The sequence below is a fragment of the Molossus molossus genome, unplaced genomic scaffold, assembly GCF_014108415.1.
Source record: "Molossus molossus isolate mMolMol1 unplaced genomic scaffold, mMolMol1.p scaffold_m16_p_13, whole genome shotgun sequence".
NCBI lineage: Eukaryota > Metazoa > Chordata > Mammalia > Chiroptera > Molossidae > Molossus > Molossus molossus.
Window position 1 is genome coordinate 42,138,233 of NW_023425348.1, and position 20,582 is coordinate 42,158,814.

General features: G+C 38.6%; 1 protein-coding gene across 1 annotated transcript in view; it reads left to right on the plus strand.

Annotated features, from left to right (window-relative positions):
- LOC118628537 (glycerophosphodiester phosphodiesterase domain-containing protein 4-like) overlaps nt 1-16,938 on the plus strand; it is a 94,541-nt gene extending 77,603 nt beyond the window's left edge. The window contains 3 exon segments of the mRNA XM_036259523.1: nt 3,061-3,208; nt 6,365-6,440; nt 16,442-16,938. Coding sequence (XP_036115416.1) covers nt 3,061-3,208; nt 6,365-6,440; nt 16,442-16,938 — 721 coding nt within the window.
- Nucleotides 16,939-20,582: the final 3,644 nt, after the last annotated feature.

The window sequence follows — 20,582 nt, forward strand, 5'->3', positions numbered from 1 at the left end:
TTTTATTTTGTTATTTCTGTATGCCTTATTATTTGTCTCTTGTTTTCTGCATTGCTGTTTTCTTTTATATTTAGTTGACTTTTTGTAGTGAAATGTTTAAATCCCTTGCTTACTTTGTTTTGTGTATATTTTATACCTATTTTCTCTGTGGTAACCATGGGAATTACATTTAACTTAAAGTTATAACATTTTGAATTCATAACAGCTTAACTTTTATGACATAAAACAGTGTTTCTTTCCAGCCCCATCCCTATCTTTTCAGTTGCCTAATTGCTCTTGCACCATTTGTTAAAAAAAAAAAAAAAAAAAATTAATAAAACTCCTCTTATTCCATTGAATTGCTTTTGCACCTTTGTCAAAATTCATTTGGGCATACTTGTGTGGGTCTATTTCTGAGTATCAAATTATATTTCACTGATCTATGTGTCTATGTCTTCTAATACCATACTGTTTTGATTACTGTAACTATATACTAAGCCTTGATTTTGAGTAGGGTGATTCCCTCCCAGTTCTTCTTTTTCAAGATTGTTTTAGTTTCTTTAGTTGTGCTTTTCCATATAAATGTTAGAATCAGCTGGCTTAATTATACAAAACACATTGCTAGGATTTTGATAGGAATTTCCTTAAGCCTGCAAATCAGTTTGAGGAGAATCAACATCTTTACAATGCTGAGTCTTCTAATCCATGAACACATATGTCTCTCCATTTATTTCAATAATTTTTGATGACTTTCATTACATTTTTTAGTTTTCAACTTACAAGTTTCTATGCTTAGTTTGTTAAGTTTATTTTATTTTTAAAAAATATATTTTTGGTCCGGCCGCTGTGGCTCAGTGGTTGAGCATCGACCCATGCACCAGGAAGTCACCGGTTCGATTTCCGGTCAGGACATGTGCCCAGGCTGTGGGTCCAATCCCCAGTGGGGGGCATGCAGGAGGCGACCAGTTGATGTTCTCTCTCATCAATGTTTCCATCTCTCTTCCTCTCCCTTCCTCTCTCTCTCATAAAAAGAAATCAATAAAAAAAATTTTTTTTAAATATGTTTTTATTGATTTTTTTTTTTAAGAGAGAAATAGAAATGTTGATGTGGGGAGAAATATCCATCAGCTGCCTCCTCCACGCCCCCTACTGGTAGTTGAGCCCACAACACAGGCATGTATCCTAACTGAGAATCAAACCTGGACCTCTCAGACCATGGGACAACACTCAGTCCACTGAGCCACATCAGCCGGACTAGTTTGTTAAGTTTGTATCTAAGTTTTAAGTTTTCTTTGGAGTGATTTTTAATGGTATTGTGTTTTTAATTTCGGTCTCTATATGTTCATTATTAATATAAAGAAATGTGATTGTTCTTTGTGTTGGTTTTAAAATATTTAAAAAGTAGCTGTTTTCTTGTTTCTCTCTCTCTCTTTTTTTTTTTTTATCCTCACCCAAGGACATTTTTTCATTATTTGTTCAGATAGAATGGGAGGAAGAGAGAGAGAGAGAGAGAGAGGGAGAGAGAGAGAGAGAGAGAGAGAGAGAAACATTGACGTGAAAGGGACACATCGAGTGGCCGCCACCCACACAACCCAAGCAGGGCCAGGGACAAACTGCAACTGAGGTACATGCCCTTAGCGGCAATCGAACCCAGGTCTCTGGACTGTAGGCCAACACTCCAACCACTAAGCCAAACCGGCCAGGGCTTATTTATCTTTTAAATGTATATGTAGGTGATCTGTAGAATTGTCTTAGAGACATATTGGGTAACTAATTGACAACACTCCTGCAAAGGTGGTATTATTACCTTTAGTTTATATGCTGAGTGTAAGAACTTGCCTCGTCAGTATATGACAGCAGCAACAGAAACTTAAGCTTATAGAGAGCTGTTTCCAATATGCTACCCAACTCAAATTTCCAAAAAAAATTCTGAAGGCACTTACATAGTGTATTTTTGGAGAAATTTAATCCCTGAAAACGATAACTTGAATTACTAAATATTTCTGTACTTATCTTCTTCCTGTCTCTGGACAGTACAGAAGTATCTACTGACATTTAGTGCATTGGGAAAAGTTTGGTTGCATTTTCCTTACTCAGTGTTTGTTAAAGTTCTTTATATTTGAATTTTAAATATTCACCAAAGTGGTATTCATTTATTCATTCTTTCAATTACTATTTTATATTTATACATATATATGTATATATATTTTTTCTTTTATTGATTTTTTGGGAGAGAGAAATAGAAACATTGATGTATGTATGTATTTTTTTATTAAAAATGTTTTTTGTTTGTTTGTTTGTTTTTTAGTGAGAGAGGAAGGGAGAGAGAGAGAAAAAAAAAAACATCCATTGGCTGCCTCCTGCATGCCCCTCACTGGGGATCGGAGCCGCAACCCAGGTAGGTGCCTTGACCGGGAATCGAACTGGACCTCTCAGGCCATGAGACAACACTCAGTCCACTGAATCACACCAGCCAGGCATCATTCCTTCAATTACTATTTAAGAAGGCAGGGAGTATACTATGTACTGAATATACAAAGATGAATAAGACACTGTCTCTGCCTTTAATTTGTTTACACCCAAGTAAAGAAGACTGATAGAAAAGCAGATAGAGCGTTGTCAAGTGCTTTGACAAAAGTAAGTCTAGCTCCTACCCAATAATGTGCTGAAGCTTGTTCCTACTGGCTTGTGGGAGCCAATTATCAGATACTCAGAAACTCTGAAAACCTGTTTTACCAGTGGCAGCTTGAAGTTGGCTATGGTTGGAGTATTTTTACACCATGGAAATTAGCAAGTACTACAGATGGGGTTTTTCTTTTCTGTTCTTTTTCTTTTTCCTTTCATTTCCTCTTTCCATTTTTTTCCCCTTAGGATATCCAGTTTACTATAATACCACAAATCCATCCCTTTATCTAATTGCAACATGGGCCCATTCTGCATGTCATTTCATGAGTTGCTTCAGGACCAGCTGCTTCTGGTGATTTAAGCCACAGCCTTTCACAAACCTGGTGGCTGTTCCCCTTTTAGATAATGAGGGTAAGGCTAAGTCTAAATCTCCTGTGGGTTCTGTTTTTGTTCCAGAGACTATAAAGCAGCTAACATCACCATCAACTTGTATATCGTCAATGAGCCTTGGCTCTTCTCACTGGCCTGGTGCTCCAGGATTCACTCAGTGACCACAGACAACATTCAGCTTCTGAGGCAGATAAATCACCCTCATTACGTCATGGTGAGCTGATGGTCCAGATTGTTCTTCCAAGTCCGTATAATAGGGGTTCATATCCCCTGCCCCACAGGTACATAGCCCACTGTGTAGTTGCCTGGGGAACTACTTAAGAGCGGAGATTTCTATTATACTGGAGATGCAGCATTCTCCCTTTCCTCACCCAGGTCCTCCTGTGATTTTTCAGGGAGACATTAGTATTATTCTAATACCTGCTGATTATCGAATCCTTACAGTATTCTTTTTATACATTATATAATTTAGCCTTCTGAGTTAGCCACCGTTAATTATCCCCATAGAAAACTGAAGTTTGAAGGTATAACGATTCTTGCACATTGTTGCATGAGGCAAGATTCAGAATGAGGTCTGAGTCTCGAGTTTTGTCACTGCAGCCCCACCCTCCTAGAGGCAATGACAGTGGCATAAGGTGTGGGGAGAAAAACAAGTGTGCTTCACTCCAAAGTGAAACTGTGTGTCCTGAACAAAATGTTATTTGAAGAAGAGAGCCAGTGTCCGGTCACCTAGCTTGATTTCCCCTTCTGGCCCTGCTGCTGCTTATTGCCAGAGGCTTAGGGGCCTGAAGACCTGATTTATAGTCTTAGCTAAATCTCATCCCTGAGGGAGCCCAGCTAACTAGTTAACTGCTACAGAGACTTTTTCTTATCTGTGTCAAGTAGGTTGCCTGACTGGGACACAATAGTGTACACCAGAAAACAGCTTACTTTTTCTCCATGGACACTTTACACTGCTCTGTGAACTAGCTTGTTCCCTGCCCCTGAATGAAATCTTACTCAGGTCTCATAGCTTTTCTCGTCACTCTTAGATAATTTTTAAAGGTTCACTTTAGAACACCAAAAAGCCTCAATTCAGAATCAAAAGTAATAACTCAAACTTCAAACTGCCTTGAAAGTAAAAGCTTTAGGCAAAGAAGTCTAAAAAACTCAATGAAAACAGAGTAGGTCATTAAAAAATAAACTGCATTTGAATTAGGTGTGAGTAAAATGCTCACATTGTCTTCTCCATACTCCAGCCTTCCCAGCCTCCTTTTCTGACTCGGTCAGGGTTAGGACCTGGAGAGGGGATCTGGGTCAAGGGTACAATCTCACAGGGCCCAGGTTGCATTGAGGCCCTCTGGTGGCATTGTAAAATTGCTGACTCCTATTGGTAGCTTGAGCAGTGCTCTGGAGGTGACCCTGAAGGAAACCTTGGATGGCAGGTCCCTTGGCAAAGGTAAAATCTCTCCACCTGTCTGTCTTTATATAATTCCCCTTCATGTGTCTACTACTTATTTTTCTAACATTTTTGTTTTTAAAATTGATTACAAAGAAAACGTGTTTATTATATAAAATTCAGTCATTACAAAAAGATGCAACACACTCACTCCTCCATAATCCTATCCCCATAAATCAACATTGTCTCAAAGTTAAATAAAACTTCTCATTTTAATACTTAAATTGGTAATATTTGAATTAATAATAGATTCCTGTGATTCAAAATTCAAAAAGATGTTTTAAAAGTGTATAAGTAAAAAAAAGACTAAACATTTTCTTTTACACCTGGCCTGAGCTTTTGTGAAAAGACCCCGTGTCGCTTTGTTCAGGGAGGCAGGGCCAGCATCACAAAGCTTTCCCAAGCAGCCCACAAAGTCACATTGTACACAGGCTTGCATTTGGGGAGGACTATTTTGGTCATTTTATAACATACCTTCCCCATTTTATTTTTAATTTAAAATATTCATTTTTGGCATAAATTCAAAGTCTTTGAGGATAATTTAGTTGACTGGATTCTGTGTTCTCTTGCTTATTTAGACATCCAGATGGACCAGCTATGATTTCTAAGTTTCATTAAAGCAGAACAAGACCATAGTCATAGGGAGAAACAATCTGAATGAGGACTACACCCAGATTTTTATAATCTTCCTGCCCCAATCTCTCATAGCATTTTACTTACACCTAATTCAAATGCAGTTTATTTTTTAATGACCTACTCTGTCTTCACTGGGTTTTTTAAATCACCAACTTAGTTTTCTCAAAATTGACATACTTTTTTTTTCACGCAGATTTAAGTAACATTTCACTGCACAATTATAACAATAAAAACAACTGTTCTAAGCCACTTGAGGAGCAAGAACAACCTATTCTTGGTGTTGCTTGGTGGTGCTCACCTGGTGGGCATCCTGGAGCAGGCCAAAGCATCAGTCAGTATGTCTCCCGGAGGAGATTAGCAGCCTCAGTTTAGTGGAAGGTGGTTGAGAGCTTCTACTGTATCTGCCTAGTAGGGCTGTTGAGAGGACGAGATGTGAACAGACCCTTCAAGTGCTTAGAACACTTCCTTAGCTCCTGTAAATGCTCATTAATGGTTCATTGTTCTCATTAGTATCAGGATCAATGGTGTTTTTATTAATATCTTTATTCAGTCCAAGGAAAGACCTTGGGATAGGGAGGAGAATGGCCTAAGAAAGAATAAAAAGTGCCAGCCCCAGTAGCATCAAGTAAGGGGAACAGTGGAGGAGGAAAGGGAGGATCAAACCGGGGAATTAGAAAATTCACACAAGAGGCCCCAGGAGATGGAGCTCTGGGATGTGTGTGATTCAGGCGAGGAGTGTGGAGAAGGGGGCATGTTAGGTAAGGGAGAATTATAATTTCAGCCTACTTGAAGCATCATGATATAGAACAGTGGTTTGTAAATGCTGGCTCACTGACTGGTTACTTCAGCATCATCTGGGGAGCCCATTAAAAATGCAAGAATTCTAACTTCTGAGGTCTGTAGGGAGCCGCAGAAACCTGGGTCACTGGAAGCCATGGTGTGAAAACACAGAGCACTGGAGCTCAAGAACTTGGGCTGTAGTCCTGGGTCCAGCGCAGACTTGCCATGTGACTTCTCTGGGACTCCCTCAGGCCTCTGTGTTGAGGGTCAAAGGAGATGAAGGGTGTGAAGTTTTATCCCTTGCAGAGCCCCGGACACATGGAAGGGGTGATTGTTAGGAAAGCAGCAGGTATTCTCTGTGTTTGAGACCACCACATCAAACAGGCTTCCTCCACCTGGCCTGCCCCTCCGCTCCCTCCCCAGCCCTCGCAGCAGACCAAGGGACTTGGCCCATATGATTGAAAATCCCTTCCAACAATAAAATTATTTGATTGTGATTTATTTTGTATTTTGTAGACACCAAGTCACTATACGTTCATATGGTTTCTCATGGATAGTGTTTCTGCGATTTTCATTTTTGCCATATTTTATTTTCATTGGTAAGCATATATTTGTAATTTAAATTTATTTAAAATTTAAGTATAGTTGGTTGGTATACAATCTTATATTTATTATATTAGTTTCAGATTTATAATATAGTGATTCAAGAGTTTTATACCTTGCAACGTGATCACACTACTAAATCTGGTTATCATCTGTCATCATGCAAACTTATCACAGTAGTATTGACTATATTCCCCTTCCCCTTTTACCGCTACCCTCACCCTTCCCTTCTGGTAACCATCCCTTCTTTATTCTGTGAGTCTGTTTTTGTTTTGTTTGTTTGTTTTTTAGATTCCACATATAAGTGAAACCATATGGTATTTGTCTTTCTCTGCCTAACTTATTTCACTTAGCAAAATACTCTCTAGGTATATCCACCTAGATTGCTTACATATCTTGGCTATTGTAAATAATGCTACAATGAAAATAGGGGTGCACATATCTTTTCAAATTAGTGTTTCCATTTTCTTTGGACAAATACCCAGAAATGGAAATCCTGGGGTATATGGTATATCTGTTTTGAGGAATTTCCATACTATTTTATATTTATAATATTACTTTGTTGTTGTTTTTTCAAAATAAAAGTATAAATGGTTCTTATGAAAAGTTGAGAAAAACAGTTAAACACTCTTCCTATAATCCATCCCTCATGGCAAGTTCTCAGGAAGGCAGGTTAATAATCTGAACCCTTCATTTCTTCCCATGCTGCCTACAGCTCATCACACCCCTTCCACCTCCTCAGCACAGGACAGTGTGCTAAGGATAAGGACTGTCACTAAAGCTCAGTTAAAGCCTGTTACCACAGATTCTGTGGATCAGGTGGGAGAGGACAGGGTTGAAGGTTGTCTAGAACAAGTGCCTCTATATTCCCACCTTCCACAAACTGGACATGGTGGGGTGCTGTGTAAACGGCATGTTCACAAGCCCTGAAGATGGGGATTTAGCCCTGGATTTTTCCCCTTAGTTGCTGGGTGACCCTGGGAAAATCACTGTCCTTTTATAGGCCATAGTGTTTATCTGTCCAAGAAAATTACATTTGAGAATCCTTGTAGGGCAAGTCCTACAGGATTGCAAGGTTCAAGTTGGAGAGGAAAAATGTAGGTAGAAGAATTTTAGCTAGAGGAGACTGTGGTGGTGTAGACCTCATCATGCCCATCATTTCTTCATTTGTGATTTATCCTTTATAGGAGAAAACTACAAATCCTCTGCTTAAGTGAGAATTTTACTGGATAATGTTTCTTTTCTGGCTACTGCCTTGGATTATTGTTATATTTGGAAGTGGTCTGTGAGGCTCATGGATAGTCTGCTTCCTTCCAGGTGGAGAGAGAATGAAAAAAGAAAAGTCTTGGAAAATACCCGCAGACATGCAGGTAAAGTCAGAGGCCTACTCCACTTCTGCCTATTGCTTGCAGATCACAGGGCCTTCTTTTCATGTCTCTGACAAGAGCTGAGGGAGTCTGGGAATTTGGGAACTTGGCACCAGGGAAAAATTGAGAAGTGTAGGTGGGCAAAGATTCTGGAGACTTGAAATCAGGCTTCATTTTGGACTTCATTCTCTAAGTAATGAGACCCCTTGGAAGTTGCTGAACATGGTGTTTATTTGTTCATTTGTTTTACTTTCTTTCACCACACTTTGTACCGGGCACTCTGAGAAAGGACGAATATAACTAAAAACTGTCTATGGCGATGGCCCAAGAGAGCGGTGGGTTGGCCCCCAGGGAACAGTAAAGAAGCCGACAGAAGCATAGCAATCGACACCATTGGGCCAGGCACCCAGATCCAGGACAGAGAGGCTTCCATGCCAATTAGGGCTGAATGTGCTTTATAGGGCTCCAGTTGTGGGCAGTGTGTGTGGGAGGCTGTGGGGGGACACAGCAGAGGTCCTAAAATGCTCTGCATATAAGCAGTCAGAGATGGCAGGTGAGTTTCAAACAAGGGAGCTATATTCTAGATTTCTATGCAAAGGAATGGACTAACAGAATGACTTTTTATTTGGTAGGAGAACTTGGGCTGAGGAAGGGAGATAGACCCAGTAAGGGGAGGGAAGCTAGCTTTAATCTTCAAAAGGAGATACTCACACAGTGAGCGGTTGGTTTGGGAAGCCAGTGCAGTGGCAAAGGGCAAACCAATTAGGAAGCAGAGAACTGTGCAGTACATGACGCAGTTTCCTTTCACAGCACCTAGAGCCTTAAGTAAAGTTGCCAGTTCATCAATTCACTTAATCTCTCATGGACAGTGGGTGACTATCCCGAGATGCTGTGCACCAGCTGGCAGAGGGTTGAACTGATACAATCCTTAAGAGTCAAGAATGGGTCCATAGGGACCATGAGAAAATAAGTTCAGAAATTTGAATACATTAAATGGAAGACAGTAGTGTTTTATACAGTTGTCCCTCATTTATCATGGTTAATCCGTTTCAGACTCTAGCAGTTGCACCTGGCGTTGAAGGATTCCTGGGGTGCTCGAATACATAGGCCTACAGTCCATACATACAGTAATTTTTATTTTAATTGTAGTACAGGGGTATATAATTGATTCAGGCAACCGAGCGCACGCTGTATCATTTTCACAGTCTCAATCAACTTTTTTTTTTATCCTTACCTGAGGACATTTTTCCATTTTTTTGTTCAGATAGAGTGGGAGGGAGAGAGAGAGAGAGAGAGAGAGAGAGAGAGAGAGAGAGAAACATCGACATGAAAGGGACATATTGAGTGTCTGCCTCCAGCACGACCAACCAGGGCCGGGGACAAACTGCAACCGAGGTACGTGCCCATACTGGGAACCAAACCTGGGTCTCTCTGGACCGCAGGCTGATGCTCTAACTGCTGAGCCAAACCGGCCAGTGCTCGATCATCTTTTTAATGAACATATTTGAAAAACCACGATAGAGCGAAGCTGCGAGAGACGACTGTACTATAAAACTGAATGTTTCCCCATATCTCTTGAGGGGAAGAGAGTTCTCAAGCAACACTGAGTTATATGAATTTAAGAAGATCGCTCTATTGGCTATTAAGAGGTGTGAAGGCTGCATTCCAGATATTGTATGGTTTTCATGCGGTAGTTGTGTGCGTAAACTAAGGCTGCCATAACAAAGATCATGGACTGGGCAGGTTAAACAGCCGAAACTTATTTTCTCACAGTCAGCAGATTTGGTTTCTTCTGAGCCCTCTGTCCTTGGCTTGCAGAAAGCTGCCACCTTGCTGTGTCCTCACACAGCCTTCCTCTGTGCGCCCACGCATCCTCAGTGTCTTTCCCTCTGTCCAAATTTTCTCTTCTCCAGTCAAGTTGGATTAGGGTCTACCCTAAAGGCCCCTGTTTAGCTGCCTCTTTAAATGCCTTAATTCCAAGTATAGTCAGATTTTGAGGTACTAGGGGTTAATGCTTCAATGTGTGAATTTGGGGGCACACAATTCAGCCCATTGCAGTAAATCAACCAATAATTACAAAGAACATGAAAATGGTGAGGAAATCATGGACAAAAGAGAAGTTTTGAAGGCAAGTTGGAAGATATGTATACATTTGAATGAAGGAAGTGGCTGTAATGCCTTAGAAAAAATCGTTAGCTTGATCTCTATACTCCAATCATGTTGAAATGATAAGAAAATAAGGAGAGTAGAAAATAAATTGATGTTTTCCTGTTTTTTTAAAATTTAATTTAATTTTCAGATAGAGCGGGAGGTAGAGAGGGAGGAAGAAAGAGAGAGAGAGAAACATCTATGTGAGAGAGACACATCAAGTGGTTGCCACCCACACAACCCCAACCAGGGCCAGGGACAAACTGCAAACGAGGTACGTGCCCTTAGTGGGAACCAAACCCGGACTCTGGTTCGAGGGCTGGTGTTCTAACCACTGAGAAAACCAGTCAGGGTTTTTCCTGTTTTTAAGAGTTTTTAGTTTGCTGTTACAGAAACCAGTTTTGCCTGATCTAATAAAAAATAAAATGTGCCCTGGCCGGTTTGGCTCAGCGGTTAGAGCGTCGGCCTGCAGTCCAGAGAGACCCGGGTTCGGTTCCCGCTAAGGCCATGTACCTCGGTTGCAGTTTGTCCCCGGCCCTGGTTGGGTTGTGAGGGTGGCAACCACTCGATGTGTCCCTTTCACATTGATGTTTCTCTCTCTCTCTCTCTTCCCCACTCTATCTGAACAAAATATAAAAAATAAATAAATAAAATGTATCAAAATGCTGTTTGAGTACCTCTAGGAAATACCTAGAAGGTGCAGGACTGGGTTTAGAATCCTGGAAGGAATAAGGAAGATTGGATGGAAGCCAGAACCTTAGTCCAGTTCCATTCAGGTTGAGGGGAATAGAGCCTCCAACACTAAGTACAACTTGCACCACATCCTCAGCATATAAAGTATATGAAAAAATACACTTAAAAAAATGGAGCATTACTGGAAACAAAGATTTCATACTGATAAAAAGGTCACTATATCAGGAAGGTATAATAATTATAACTGTGTATGCATTTAATAACAGCTTCAAAACACATGAAACAAAAACTGAATGAAAGAGATTTATAGTCAAGAGATTTTAACATTCCTCCCTCAATACTTGAAAGAGCAACTGAAAACACACACAATATGATCGGAAAGTATGTAGATGTCTGAACAACACTTTTAGTCACCTTGACCTGAACAACATAAAACAGTATACCAACAACTAAAAAGTACACAGCGTTTTTAAATGTATATGACATGGCACATTTGCAGAAATAGACCACATGACAAGCCATAAAATAGTCTCAATAAATATATTTCAAAAGACTGAAATCATACAGAGTATATTCTGTGGTCACAACAAAATTGAATAAGAAATGAACATTAGTAAAATATCTAGCTAAGCCTCTAGATGCTGGAAATTAATGTGTTTCTAAATATTCCATTAATCAAGGGATAAATCACAAGGGAAATTAGAAAATAATTTAAACTAAAGGATAATGCATATACAACAAAATTTGTGGGATACAGCTAAAGCAGGACTTAGAGGGAATTTTGTAACTTTAAATGTTAGAAGGAAGAAAAATTTAGTATTAAATTTCTACCTTAAGAATCTAGAAATAGAAGAGTAAATTTTCCCCAAGGGAAAGGAGGGAACTACTAAAGACAGTAGGAATCAATGATATAAATAGAAGTGACACAAACATTAGAGAAAATTTAAAACAATCAAAATGTGTTTCTTTGAAAAAAAATAATAAAATTTATATACTCTTAGCAAGATGCGGGGGGGGGGGGGGGTGAGAAATCACCAATTTGAATGATGAATGAAACAGGGAATGTCTCTTTAGGTCCTAGACATAAAAGAGAAAATTACAAACATTTTTATGCCGTTAAATTTGATAAAGGAATTACACAAATTACTTGAAATACACAACTTACCAAAACCAAGAGAAGAAATCGAACATTTTAATAATCCACTCTTTATTACAATTAATTTGTATATCAAAAACCTCACCATAAGAAAAGTCCATTGGCCCTGGCTGCTTTGGCTCAGTGGTTGGAGCATCGGCCCATGGACCAGAGAGTCCAGGGTTTGGTTCCCACTAGGGGCATGTACCTCAGTTGCAGTTTGTTCCCCCACTCTGATTGGGGTCATGTGGGTGACAGCCAGTCGATGTGTCTCTCACGTCGATGTTCCCCACCCCCCTGCTCTATCTGAAGATAAATGCAAAAAGTGTCCGTGGGTGAGGATAAAAAAAAAGTCCATTGCCCCAAGGATTCCTCTCACTAATAAAATATATGAGATAATACTAATTTTATGACAATTCAGGAAAAAGGAAAAGGATAGAGGCTTTCCAATTGATGTTTGAGGCTAGCAATACCCTCATATAAAACCTGACGAAGACATTACAAGAACTAAATTTACAGATATCATTCAGAACTTAGCCATAAAAATATTTAACAAAATATTAGCAAATTGAATCCATCAGTTTAAACAGGCGAATACAGCCCTGGCCAGTTTGGCTCAGCGGTTAGAGTGTCGGCCTGCGGCCCGGAGAGACCTGGGTTCGGTTTCCGCTAAGGGCACGTACTTCGGTTGCAGTTTGTCCCCGGCCCTGGTTGGTCGTGCGGGTGGCAGCCACTCGATGTGTCCCTTCACGTCGATGTTTCTCTCTCTCTCTCCCTTCCTCTCCCTCCCTCCCACTCTATCTGTACAAAAAATGGAAAAATATCCTCGGGTGAGGATAAAAAAAATAAATAAATAAAAATAAATAAACAGGCGAATACAGAGAGAGGGAAAATGGCAGCAGAGTGAATGAAAGATACACAGACTGTCTCCTGGGACCAAACTGGAATTACAGCTAAAATAATGACAAGTCATATGGAAAAACCAACTGAAGAACAGCTGGAGAGAACCCTTATAACCAGGGATGTAAAGAATACCTCAAATCAAGAGTAGTAGGAAGTGTGGAGGCATGAGAGGGCTGGCTGGGTTCCAACAGGCAGCAGCTGAGAGTTATCTTGGCTGTGAGAAGCTCCCTCTGAGAAGTTGGAGATTTAAACCCTAAGCTGGCTCCCCAGCACAGAGCAGTGGAACAGGGAAAGGTGCCCACTTAACACCTGGCTGAGAAAATCATCAGAACAGAGGTTCTGTCCAGTAGGAAGAGTCACTGGGAACACTGGCATTTCCCTGAAGGGCCAGTGCACTAAATTACAGCTAGAGCCACTCACCTTGCACTCCAGTAGGGGGAGGGAAAACTGGACTGGAGCTGTGTGAAGAGAGTTGGGAGTTCATGGCACTGGGGAGAGAGCTGGAAAGGCGGCATCAGGAGCTCTATGCTGAGTCATTCCCCTACACAGCAATAGCCATCTTCCTCAAGAAGCCACTTTATATCAGAGCAGCTTTAGCCTAGGGGAGAAGCAACTGCCCTTCCCTCACCGCCCAGCCAGAAAAGTGCAAATTGAGGCTCATTAATAGCCAGAGACTGCCTGCTAGCCAGTAGGCAAAGAAGAGCCTTTGAAAGCTTTGAGCTTTGAACCTGGCTTTCAGTGTTGGCTGTCATGGCTCTGGGGACTGAGCTGTGAAGGCTGAGGCCTGGGTTCCTGTGCTGAGCCGTTAACCCACACTGCAGAAACCATTTTCTTCTCAAAGCAACTTTAACCCAGGGGAAAGCAATTGCCCCACCCGCTGGAAATCCTCTTACCCTGCCCACCTGTGGGATTTTTTATTCAGCTGAGGGCTATAACCTGAGGCTCATTAAGTAACGAGACTAATAGTCAGCCTGCAGGCAATAATTCTGGGATAATTGAATCTTTGCTTGGCCTGGGACTTTACCCAGGGAAGTAAGACTAGACATTGGTGTTCAGTGTGGTCTCTTCCATACTCATTCAAACCCAGCAGAGGGAGCCACAATCAGTGGAACATTGACACTCACAGGAAAAATTTGGCAGGCTCCAAACCCTATTGAGGCAGCCAAAATGGTGAAACAAGAAAACAAATCCCAAATAAAAGAACAAGAGAATTCTACAAAAGAAAGGCTAACTGAAACAGAATTAAGCAAGTTATAAGAGGTAGAGTTCACAGTAATGATTATGAGGAAGCTTAACAGCATGAGCAAAGATATAGAAACAATGAAAATCAGCCAATTGGAAATGAAAAACCATCAAGCAGAAATGAAGAATGACATAGCAGAAATAAAGAACACACTGGAAGGAATAACCAGCAGATTAGAGGAAACCAAGGGTTAGATCAGCAAATTAGAAGACGGTAGAAAAATCACTCAATCAGAGTCAAAAATAAAAAACAATGAAAAAAAAAAAACAGGAGGACAGTTTAAGAGAGCTGTGGGACAGTATGAAACATAACAACATCCACATCATAGGAGTACCAGAAGAAGAATAAAGTGAGCAGGGGTTAGAGAATATATTTGAAGAAATAGTGGCAGAAAACTTCCCTAACTTGGTGAAGGAAAAAGGTATATAAGTACAAGAAGCACAGAGAGCCCCAAGTAAGAAGAACCCAAAGAGGCTCACACCAAGACACATCATAATTAAAATGCCAAAAAATTAAAGATAAAGAGAGAATCTTAAAGGCAGCAAGATAAAAGCAACAGGTTACCTACAAAGGATCCCCCCCCCCCCATAAGGCTATCAGCTGATTTCTCAACAGAAACACTACAGACCAGAAGGGAATGGCATAAAGTATTTAAGGTAATGAAAAACAAGGATCTGAATTCAAGACTAGACTATCCAGCAAAGCTATCATTCAAAATAGAAGGTGAAAGAAATAAAGAGCTTCCCAGACAAAAAAAAAGGCTAAGGGAATATATTAGCACCAAACCAGCACTGCAAAAAATGTTAAAAGGACTGCCGTAATAAGCAGAAAAAATAGAGAAACATAGCCATAAAAAATAAAAATGGCAATAAATAAGTACATATCAGTAATGTAAATGGATTGAATTTGTAGGTCAATTCCATGACAACTAATATCTATAATAGTTTAGAGTAGCTGAATGGATAAGAAATTATGATAAAAGGTCCAGGCAAACTAGGAATTGGGATAAAACTTCCTTGATCTGATCAAAGATATTTATTTAAAAAACTCTTTATATTTATAAAGATATTTATAAAGAATCAAATGTATTTACAAAGATATTTATGATAAAAAGCTCTGGACAAACTAGCATTAGGGTTGAAACTTCCTCAAAGATATTTATAAATATATTTACTGAAAAGCCATTATCATTTTTAATGGTGAAACAATAAATATTTTCCCTGCAAGATCAGAAATAAGGCAGGGACATCTGCTCTCACAACTTCTATTCAGCATTGTGCTAGAGATCCTAGCCAGTTTAATAAGACAAATGACAGCTTCAAAGAAGAAATAAAACTCCTGATTTGCAGATATTATTATTTACATTAAAATATTCTAAGGAATCAAACAACAAACCTACTGGAAGTAATAAATGGGTTAAGCAGAGTCTCAGGATACAAGTCAGTACACAGGAAAATCAATTGTATGTCTTTATATTAGCAATGAATAATTGGAAACTTAAATCTTTAAATAGCACCATTTACAACAGCATAAAAAACATAGAATTGAAATGAATTTAAGAGAAAATTTGCAAGCTCTTGCAAAAAAGATGTATGAAGGTTCATTCAAAACTACAAAGGTTTACTGAGAGAAAGAATACTCAAGTAAACAGAGTAGTAGACCACATTCATTAATTTGAGAAACTATTATAGGTATTAGTTGTCATGGAATTGACCTACAAATTCAACTCAAGAGCCAAAAAAAAAAATCTCCTTCCTCCTGTGAAGCTGACGAAAGATGAAACTTATGTGTGAAGCTGTTTCTTCAACTTTGAAATTACATTCAGGGTAAAATGTAACTGGATTCTGGGTTTACTGCTTTGGATTGTTATTTCTTCTAGATTTTGGCCCTACTGTTTCTCCCCTTATTGTAAATTCTGATATAATTTAAGATATTTTCTTGTTTCTTTCTTTTCTTTTTTAATATTATCTAGTTTTTAATTAGTCTTTGGTAAGAGTCAAGTTGCTAGCTCCATTACTAGAAGACGTCTCCACGGTCTATTTTTTCTGTCAGTCAGTTAGATAAAACTTATGTTTTGAGCACCTACTGTATGGACAGGCACTTCTAGGCACTGTGTATGTAGTGACAAGCAAGACAAAAGCCTTTGAACTTAAAAATTTCTCATTCTAAGAGGATGTGTTTGTTTTTCTATTTAAACTGATTTAGAAGCAATGATTGTGAAATGCATGAACTTTAAGCAAATGTTAGTCTCTGTCTTCTGAGGTCTTCCATGGGGAACTAGAACCTTACATAACAGACTTTAAACTTCAGCACCATGCTGAATTGGAGGACCATGATAAAATCTGTGCAAAGTCTGAGGTAGAGCAAGAACTAGGGGGATAGAACCTGAGGTGGTAAGTGAGGGACTAACATTTTAAAGACTAAGGTTTCATCACATGTCCAACAAAGATTGGAGAAGTGACCCATGAGCCACCTGTGTTCTTATCTTTTCTATCCCACAGATACGGAGAGTATAAGCCTCCAAAAGGGAAAAAGTGAGAATCAAGAATCTTCAGATTTGTTCACAGAGCCACCCTTTCGAGTTGCAGAAAGACCTTGGACTCTAAAACCTCTCTATCCAGCTTTAACCAACAGCATAAAGAAGTACCCAGGCTCTCGCCAATTTTCAGTAGTTCCTGAGAATGACAACAGAGCAAGACAAGGAAACCATCAAATCACTGATGCCTGAAGGGATTATATTAGACAACTGATACCTTCCAAGGCCTTTAATTCCAACCAAACACCCATCTGGGAGGCCACTAGAGAGGCTACCCTCCAAACTGCATTGCTTGCCATGAAGATGAATGAACCAACAATCTCCTCCATAGCAGTCCTTCATCCTGAAACACAACCCCAAAGATCTCCCACTATTGAATCCTCCAGAGAATCCTCTCTTATACTGATTTCCACCACATCCAGCATGTCCTCATCCTTTGGGCTGTCCTCAAAGAAGAATTAACCACACCTTGCCCCCTTCTTCTCCTCCCCGTGTTAAGATTGGTGATTGTAGGGATTGATCAAGAAAGGAGTGCAGAAGAGCCATTGAAGCTCCAAAAAAGCATTCTGGTCTAGCCTCTTTATAAAGAATGCCTCTCCAGGGATGGGGAAGGAAAAACAGTTGTTGTGTTCTTGGAACTGTTGTGTTCTCTGGGTGATACAGGGCTTGTCTCATCCTAACCTTTCATAATATTCCCTGTTAATGGAGTGGCTGTGGTGAACATCAGCATGTAAATAAAGCCAACCTTTCAGGAATGCAGAACGTAAGTTGTGTATGACATGGACCTTTCTATGATCACTTGGGCTGACAAAGGCTAAAGGATAAGTGCAAAAGTGATGCCATCCTGAGTCAGAAAATGAGAGGTGGCATAGACATGAGTTGGGGGCAAAGGTTTTATCCCACATGCACTTTTTGTGATCAGGTTGGAAATGGAATGCTTGCTTTTGTCTGATTCTCTAATGAAATGATGGGCATAATCCCATACCCACCCAGTGGCCCTAGGCCTTGAGTGAAAAACAGATTCACAGCAAATGTCTAGAGCTCGGTCATTCTAGAGAATCTCAAGGAAAGATGGCCCTGAATCTACCAAGTGAAAGAAGCAGTGCAATGAGATAAAAATGGGGTATTTTATAATCATTAATCAAACAGGCATAACCTCTGGAGCCTTGTCTTCTTCACTGACACTAAGAATAGGACATTGCCACCTTCTCTCAGATAAGATTCAATCTAGTGGAGGAGTCAAAACAAATATAACTACATATAAATATAAATATATAAATAATTCTTCAAGGTTGCAGTGGAAGAACTATCACCAGTCAGAAAATCTTTACTTGCCAAATGAACTAATTAAAAGAGTAATAATTCTTGGAATCCATAAAAATAAAGTGACATTATTTTGAGGTTGTAAGAAATCTGGGAGGATTTAGAACTAGAATGTGAAAATTTGGGTAGGATTTAGAAAAGATAAAATTAGATATTACATATTAAGTAGTCTAGACAACATTAGTCAAACAGAACTTTAATATCAATCTTAATTTTCTAATTTGTCCTTTAAGAATTGTGATAAAATATACATAACAAAATTTATCACTATAACCACTTTTCAGTGTACAGCTCAGTGGGATTAAGCACTTTCACACTGTTGTGCAGTTATCAGCCCCTTCTATCTCCAGAACTTTATTTTACAAAACAGAAACTTTGTATGGATTAAATACTTAAACGTAAGACCTGAAACCATGAAATTACCAGAAGTAAACACAGGAAAAAGCCTTCTTGACATTGATCTGGGAAATGATTTTTTAGACATGACATCGAAAGCACAGGCAACAAAAGCAAAAATAATCTAGTAGGATAGTATCAAATTAAAAACCTTTTGCAAGCAAAGGAAACAATCAATAGAGTGAAATGGCAACCTACAGATGGGAGAAAATATTTGCAAACCATATATCTAACATCAGGTTAATATTTAAAATCTATAAGAAATACTTACAACTCAATTGCAAATACATACATACATTCTCAACCAAATTAAAAGAAAAAATGGGAATGGGACCTGAATAGACATTTCTCAAAAGAAGACATACAAATGGCCAACATGTGCATGAAAAGGTGTTCAACATCACTAATTATGAGGGAAATGCAAACCAAAACCACAAAGAAAAATCACTTCACACCTGTCAGAATGGCTACTATAAAAAAGACAAAAGGTAACAAGTGTTGAAGATTGTGTGAAAAAAGAACTCTGCATACTGTTGGTGGGAATGTAATTTGGTAAAGCCATCATGGAAAACAATATAGAGGCTCCTCAAAAAATTAAAAATAGAACTATCATATGATCCAGAAATCCCACTTCTGAGTATATATTCAAAAGAAATTAAGTCAGTACTTTGAAGAGACACCTGCACTCCCATGTTCATTGCAACATTATTCACAATAGCCAAGATATAGAAACAATCTAAATGTCTGACTATTAATAAATGAGTAAAAAATATTGGAGATATATAGAATAATTTTTTTTCTTTAAGTTTTCTTTTGGCTTTCATTTGCATGGAATATCTTTTTCCATCCCTTCACTTTCAGTCTGTGTGTCCTTAATGTTAAAGTGAGTCTCTTGTAGACAATAGTCAATTGTATGAGCATGTAGTCTTTTATTATTATTAATATTATTATTATTATTCATTCAGTCACTCTGTATCTTTTGATTAGAGATTTTATTCCATTTACATTTAAAGTAATTATCTATAGGTATGGACTAATTGTCATTTTGTTTATTGTTTTCTGGATATTTTATAATTCCTTTGTTCCCTTCCCTTGCTCTCTTCATTTGTGATTTGGTGATTTTCTGTAGTGGCATGCTTAGATTTCTTTCTTTTTATCTTTTGTATACAACTATAGGTTTTTGTGTTGTTTTTTTCTCTGTGGTACTATGAGGCTTACATAAAACATCTTATTTATAATATTCTGTATTATGTTAATAACAACTAATTTTAAATGCATTCTAACATTGTACATTTTTGCTTCCCCCAACACATTTTATGTTTTTGATGACACAATTTACATTTTTATATTGTGTATTCATTCACAAATTATTGTAGTCATATTTTCCTACTTTTGTCTTTTAACCTTTATACTAGATTTATAAGCAATTAACACTACAACACTGGGTTATTTTGAATTTAACTATTCAGTTGACCATTGAACAACACAAGGGTTAGGGGTCCTGACCCTCCATGTAGTTGCAAATCTGTGTACAACTTTTGGCTCTCCCAAAACTAAATAGCCTACTGTTGACCAGAAGCCTTACCAAAAACATAAATACATATTATATGTCTATATATATATGTATATATATATAGTATGTTATATGTATTATATACTGTATTCTCAAAATAAGCTAGAGAAAAGAAAATGTTATTTAAAAAAATCAAAAGGAAAAATATTTATTGAAAAAAAATCCATGTATAAGTGGATCTATACAGTTCAAATCTGTGTTGTTCAAGAGTCTGTATATTTACCTTTAACCGTAAAATTTATACTTTCGTATATTTTCCTATTACAAATTAGTGCCCTTTTATTTCAGCTTAAATAAGTCCCTTTAACATTTCTTTTATTAAAAAAAATTTTTTAATTGATTTTTAGAGGAAGGGAGAGGGAGAGAAAGATAGAAACAATGATAAGAGAAAACATCAATTGGCTGCCTCCTGCATGATCCCAACTGGGGATTGGCCCACAACATAGGCATATACACTGACTGGGAATCAAACCAGTGACCTCCTGGTGCATGGGTCGACACTCAACCACTGAGCCACACTGGCCAGGCCCTTTAACATTTCTTATAAGGCTGGTCTAGTGGAGCTGAACTCTTTCAGCTTTGCTTGTTTGGAAAACTTTTTAACTTTCCTTCAATTCTGAAGGATAACTTTGCCAAGTTGTATATTCTTGGTTGGCAATTTTTTATTTCAGCACTTTGAATATATTGCGCCACTTCTTTCTGTCTGGCAAAGCTTCTCCTGAAAAATCTGCTGATCTTTTGGGGGGTTCCCTTGAACACAATAAGTTGTTTTTCTCTTTCTGCTCTTAAGATTCTCTCCTTGTATTTAATTTTT